The sequence below is a fragment of the Trichinella spiralis genome, assembly GCF_000181795.1.
Source record: "Trichinella spiralis strain ISS 195 chromosome Unknown Scfld4, whole genome shotgun sequence".
NCBI classification, from domain to species: Eukaryota; Metazoa; Nematoda; class Enoplea; order Trichinellida; family Trichinellidae; genus Trichinella; species Trichinella spiralis.
Window position 1 is genome coordinate 4,780,287 of NW_003526943.1, and position 5,323 is coordinate 4,785,609.

General features: G+C 37.1%; 4 protein-coding genes across 4 annotated transcripts; all 4 read right to left on the minus strand.

The window, feature by feature from the left end:
* Positions 1–37: 37 nt before the first annotated feature.
* Positions 38–245, minus strand: Tsp_01194a (putative biotin synthase; the record flags this gene model as incomplete). Its single annotated transcript, XM_003376941.1, has 1 exon — positions 38–245. A coding segment is annotated over exon 1 (208 nt), but the record flags the coding sequence as incomplete, so codon positions are not given.
* A 1,022-nt stretch (positions 246–1,267) lies between these two features.
* On the minus strand, positions 1,268–1,685 carry Tsp_01193 (putative serine/threonine protein kinase). Its single transcript, XM_003376942.1, has 3 exons — positions 1,548–1,685; positions 1,379–1,495; positions 1,268–1,315 (listed from the first exon to the last, which is right to left on the minus strand). The coding sequence occupies exons 1-3, from the start codon at positions 1,683–1,685 to the stop codon at positions 1,268–1,270; spliced, it is 303 nt and encodes a 100-aa protein (XP_003376990.1).
* A 312-nt stretch (positions 1,686–1,997) lies between these two features.
* On the minus strand, positions 1,998–2,667 carry Tsp_01192 (mediator of RNA polymerase II transcription subunit 11). The gene is made up of 2 exons (XM_003376943.1): positions 2,506–2,667; positions 1,998–2,222 (listed from the first exon to the last, which is right to left on the minus strand). The coding sequence occupies exons 1-2, from the start codon at positions 2,665–2,667 to the stop codon at positions 1,998–2,000; spliced, it is 387 nt and encodes a 128-aa protein (XP_003376991.1).
* Positions 2,668–3,233: 566 nt separating this feature from the next.
* On the minus strand, positions 3,234–5,085 carry Tsp_01191 (protein Shroom2). Its single transcript, XM_003376944.1, has 4 exons — positions 4,959–5,085; positions 4,097–4,161; positions 3,657–3,941; positions 3,234–3,479 (listed from the first exon to the last, which is right to left on the minus strand). Exons 1-4 carry the CDS (start codon positions 5,083–5,085, stop codon positions 3,234–3,236), a joined length of 723 nt encoding a protein of 240 aa, XP_003376992.1.
* Positions 5,086–5,323: the final 238 nt, after the last annotated feature.

Below are 5,323 nucleotides of genomic sequence, written 5' to 3' on the forward strand. Positions count from 1 at the left end.
TTGCTCGACTGAATAGCATCGGTCTCTGTGCCAACACCAATTTCAACTGTATTAACAGCCACATCTGTCATTGTGGAAACATCCACTTTATTCGGTGAGACCTTCACTCTGCTGCCACTGAAAAATCGCTTGATGCGATTTTTCGGCACTTTCCCAGGTTTCGTATTTTCGTCGACTTCCACAGCACGAGAAACACCAACAAGGTGCGTGCCTTCTGGGGATGACTGAATATAACGAAGAGCCATTTCAAGACCTGCTGAAGAAAATTTAATTAAGAACTAATCGCATTATTAATGCAACAATTGGATTATTTGAAATAAAGATTAAAAATAAAATAAAATAAAATAAAATAATTAAAGCAAAGCACTGTAAAAACAAAGTTACTGAAAACTAAAAAGAAAACACAAACAACGATCTTCAACTCCGCGCGTTACACAACAAACTGAAATTCACAATTAAAAGTTCATCATACAGTTAATGATATGCAGGTATAAAACATGTCGGTCAATTTCATTCAAACTTACTGTAAACTAAGCTTGCAGAAACAAATAAAATTTATTTCACTGTTTATGAAAAAGTATAGTTCTGTTATTTTTTTACTTTTTATATTATTCATTTTGAATTTTTTCGCTTTTTGTTCATGCTTATCGTTTTTATACTTAACAAATTTTCAAATTATACTGTAGAAGCAAATTTCTGTTTCCAACGGTTGTGCGGAGAACAGACAGTACGTATTCTGACTCTCAAGATAAGTGGACTGTATTGTGCAAATAGCGACGGTTCAATTGACTGCTGATTGGCGCAAAGAATAACGAGAATTTAGGAGCGGCTTTTATTAATAACTCAAAGGAGGATAGGCAAACACGATTCAAACACAAAGCAACTTTGTGCCGTACGCGCACGAAGATCGCTCCTCACTCTGTATCTATCTGACACTCGCACACACTTCAACTGGCTGCTTTTATACAGCGTTCGAGCGTTGTTGTACTTTTATCTTTGCGTAACTTACGCAGCCTCTTTTTAACTCACGCACACACACACACATGTGCTTGCCGGCAGCATGTGACTCTGCTACGAGGGGGTGCGATTTGAACTGCCGCCAACCTCGGTTAGTCTGCAGTCGCTGCATACTGCACCAAAGCATGCTTTCACATGCTGATACTTTTTCGTTGAGCCGCCGTTACCACCGACTTATCCTTCAGACCAAGGGCGTCACAAAAGTCCCTACTGATCAAAGTTTGCCAGGAACCAGTGACAAGCAGAGAGCTTACCGCCATGGAGTTCTCACTGACTCTGAAAGTCGGGCACGGGCAGTCTGAAAAATAACGTTTCTCCTATACAAGACCAGACAACCTCGAACTTTCTCTTCCGACTACACCGGGGCCGGTTCCTCAGTTCCCGGTTCGCTTGCTGTCGCGTACAGCAAGGCATGTTGCTGCTTACCACATCCTGACTTTGGACATGGTTTCTTCACGAAACATGTGACCAGACAAGTCTTCAAGCAGCAGTAGCTCAAACAGCGCTTCTGCGCATCGAGTTTGACAAACTCTCGGCACTGTACCGGAGAGTGCACCCCTGATAGTGACAGGGCAATGAATCTTCACCAACATTTGAAACATTTCAGTGCCGGTGTACCGAGCCTCAGTTTTCACAGACCGTTCCCAGAATTCCAGAAATTTTTGCATTCGCTTCTTCCAATAATCCGCGTTTCATTTTTTTGAGAACTTGATCGTTTAAATTTCAAAACGGTGTGTTATTGCTGTTTGTTTGCTTGTGAGAAAGCAATTTCCCAGCTCAAAAACAACAAACAATCACGTCAATCGGTCAGTTGCTTTCAAATCAGAAAATGAAAAATAAATATTAAAAACAGTTTTTCTGAAGTTTGATTTAAAAAAAGAATTTATTGTAAATTTTATAAATTTCAATAAAATGCAAAAGGAATAATACATTGAACAGTAAGCAGACAGTAAAGCAGAACTGATTGAGAAATGAATTTTTCACGCTGATCCTTCGTCCGAACTTCTCTGTGCTCGAAATTTCACAATTTGGTCACGCAACCAAGCGACCTTTTCTTCTGCCATCAGTTTGAACCTGAGCTGAGAATAAGAAGATCCTTCATGCGCTGCACCAACGCCAACATCACCTAGATAATTGAGCTGCTCGTCGATCATCTTTTCCGCTAATGCGAGCTTTCTCAAAAATTCAATCGCTTGATTTTCAGCCTATTTTTACAAAATTGAACAAATTAAATTGCCTTAAATTGCATTAACATCATGCATGTTATTCAAGATATATAAGGTGATGAAAAAAGAAATTAAACAAAATGCTCACAAAAGCCAAACATTCATTTTGCAAATGAATCAAAAAAATTTGCAACTGTTCGTAGATTGGAACCAAAAAAATGTATTAAGCATTAGTAAAAATAAAACACCAGATGCAAAATTGCAAAAATTCAAAATACCCCTTGGAGATGTTGTGAAATTGATGATATTATTAATTATCTACCTGCCGTGAAGCGGTTTTGTCTTTGCTCACTTCGGCCAAACACTGGCCTGCGCACTGCATCATCTGCACGATGTTGCGTTCTGCTTCGTCCAGTCTGGACAAACGTTCGCTGAACGTCATATTGAAACCGTCACCTCTCGACATTTGGTCATTACCCTCCATCGATATTCTTCACCTGCAATGCAATGCACACAATTAATTACCCAGTGGAAAAGTGATTAATTTACTGACAACAATTGTCATTTATAAATTATGCACAATTTTCTCATTTTTCAACAATTATTTAAATCTACTTCAAATCTCAAACATTATAAAGATGCAGAATAACACAATTGGTAGAGTTATTTTCCTTCTCAATCGATAATTATTATTATCAATTAGCAGTAATACTGAATATTTCAAAATTGTAATTTTCAAAAAATGAAAAACTACATCACGACGAATGATCAAAAATAAAATAATGGTATCAAAAACCATTTGAACCAACACAATTTGTGGAGAGTAGTTAGCAGTGTTGTTTATTTCTGATCATCGTATCAATTAATTAATTAATATTCGCACAGTGAACGTGGATGAAGTTGAAATTTTAATTAATTTACATAAAAACCAAGCCAAGACAAGTGAAAATACAGCAAGCAGCCTGAGAACAATGGCTGTGGCAAAGTAAAATTAAGCACAGTAGTAGTAGTAGTAGTAGTAGTAGAAGGAGAATGTGGAAAAGCAAAAATTCAACTTCTTTCCAAAACTTCTTTCTGCTCTTCGCCAAGTAGAATTTTTTCCTCAATTTCCTGAGTCTCGGCCAACAGTTTACTTTTCATTCGTATGAAATATTGATAATCGACCAGCTGTTCTTCGCTGAGCATTTGGGTTAAAAATTTGGCAAGCTGGCTACCACGACGATGCAAATCCTCTTTCAACTCTTTCGCATCTTCAAGCTGTTCCAATAGCACAGCATGACGCTTTTTCGCCGCCAACTGAAACAACACGAAATTATACCATAAACAGTTATGCTAATTTCACTTTGATATTCGTATTGTGAAACAAGTTGAACAACAATTTAACATGCAATTAAATAAAATTAAATGAAAACCGTTCATGCTGAAAGTGAATTCATTTAGTTTACACATATGCAACAAATTATTTGCACTGACCATTTCTTCATCATTGTTCGAATCACTGTCACCGGCTCGGCTCAAGATCCGCCCAACTCGGCGAAACTGTGATGCTAATTTCAACAACAATCTGGTAATCTTGTCCACATCTTCTACATATATTGCCACCTTCTCCTTTTGCGCAATGGAAACGTTGTCCAACGCGGCGATCACAGCCAACAATTCAGTTCCCATTGATTCGTTGGTTTTGATCTCTTCTTCAATAACCCTTTTCTCCTCTTTCAGCACTTTCAACTTTCGACTGAGACGACTGATCAAGTCGAACTGAAATGATCATTATCATTATTAATCTTTGGATTTCAAATGCTCTCCGATGGTAATCTCAATCATCATAAACATAAATAAGTGAAATAAATAAAAATAGCAATTGAAAAACAAGCACAGCAGCACTTGTTTGTCATCCATTGTTATCCGTTAACTTCTTCAAAAGCAATCAAACTCAATTTACGAGGTTGTATTGTTAACAATGGCACATATTCTCTACCTATTATAACTGTTTATATTCAGTTTCCAAGCATTTACAATTATTATTATTATTATTATCGTTGCTATTCAGCATGCAATGAAGAAAAGCTTTTTTTCGTTGTAAAATAAATTTCTATTTCAATCAATCTAAACGTTTTCTCCCCTTTTACTAATTTGATAAAATAACCAGTTTAAACTTGAAACTGATTCATTTTTTAAATTTTAAAGTAAAATAAATGCTTCAATAAAAAACGAAAAATTCAATCATCCAATTTCAATAAAATAAATAATAAAAATTGCAAATTTCTCAAAAGAAAAGCACTGTTGAATAAATAAATAAATAAATGGTCGTCGCATTATTCAAAGTGCAATGATGTTGTTCAATTATTGTTGTAACTGTTGCAACGACAATAGAAAGTGGTGCACTGCAATTGCATTCAACCGCATACAGATCCTATTATTCTCATAATTTGTCACAGTTTCGAGCACAGCCAACGGTATGCGCAAAACAACAAACATATTGCCGGCAAAATGTTAAAATGAGTATGGTATAAAAAATAATTTAGAAAAAAACGACTGCATTCCGGCAGATGAAGCTTAAACGGAAGTAGAATTGAAGAGAAAAAAAAGTAAACGTAAAAAATTATAATTTGCAAAACGTGCTTAAGCAAAAGGCTTCATTCTATTCTGTGTCCTTCAAATGCAAATAACGAACAATTTTAAAAAATTTAATTTTAACAAACATATACAAGAAAAACCAAAATAAATACAAGCATACATACCTTTTCTTTTTTCAAGTTCGGCCGTGTTCTGCACCGAGATCGGATTTTTCAACGAAACTCTGGGCCTGTGACACAAAGGGGTGTGCGCGGGGGTCTGTCAGCGTCTCCGGTCCCCGCACCACAAGGGCTGGGCCACGCCCGAGAGGGGGTGGTTCATTCATGGGCAAACAATAAAAAATCCCGAGGGGTTTGGCCAGAGGGGCCCCCTTTCCCGGTTTCCGCAGGGGGCCCCTCTTTGGGGAAAAAATTTTTTTCCCCTTTTAAAAGAGGGGACTTTTTTCCCCCCCTTGGAAAGGAAAAAGTTTAAAAAGAGGGGGGGTTTTTCGGAGAACCGGGGGGGGGTTTCTTGGGGTTTAAAACGGGGGAAAAAAATTTTTCCCCCCAAAAAAATTGTTTTTT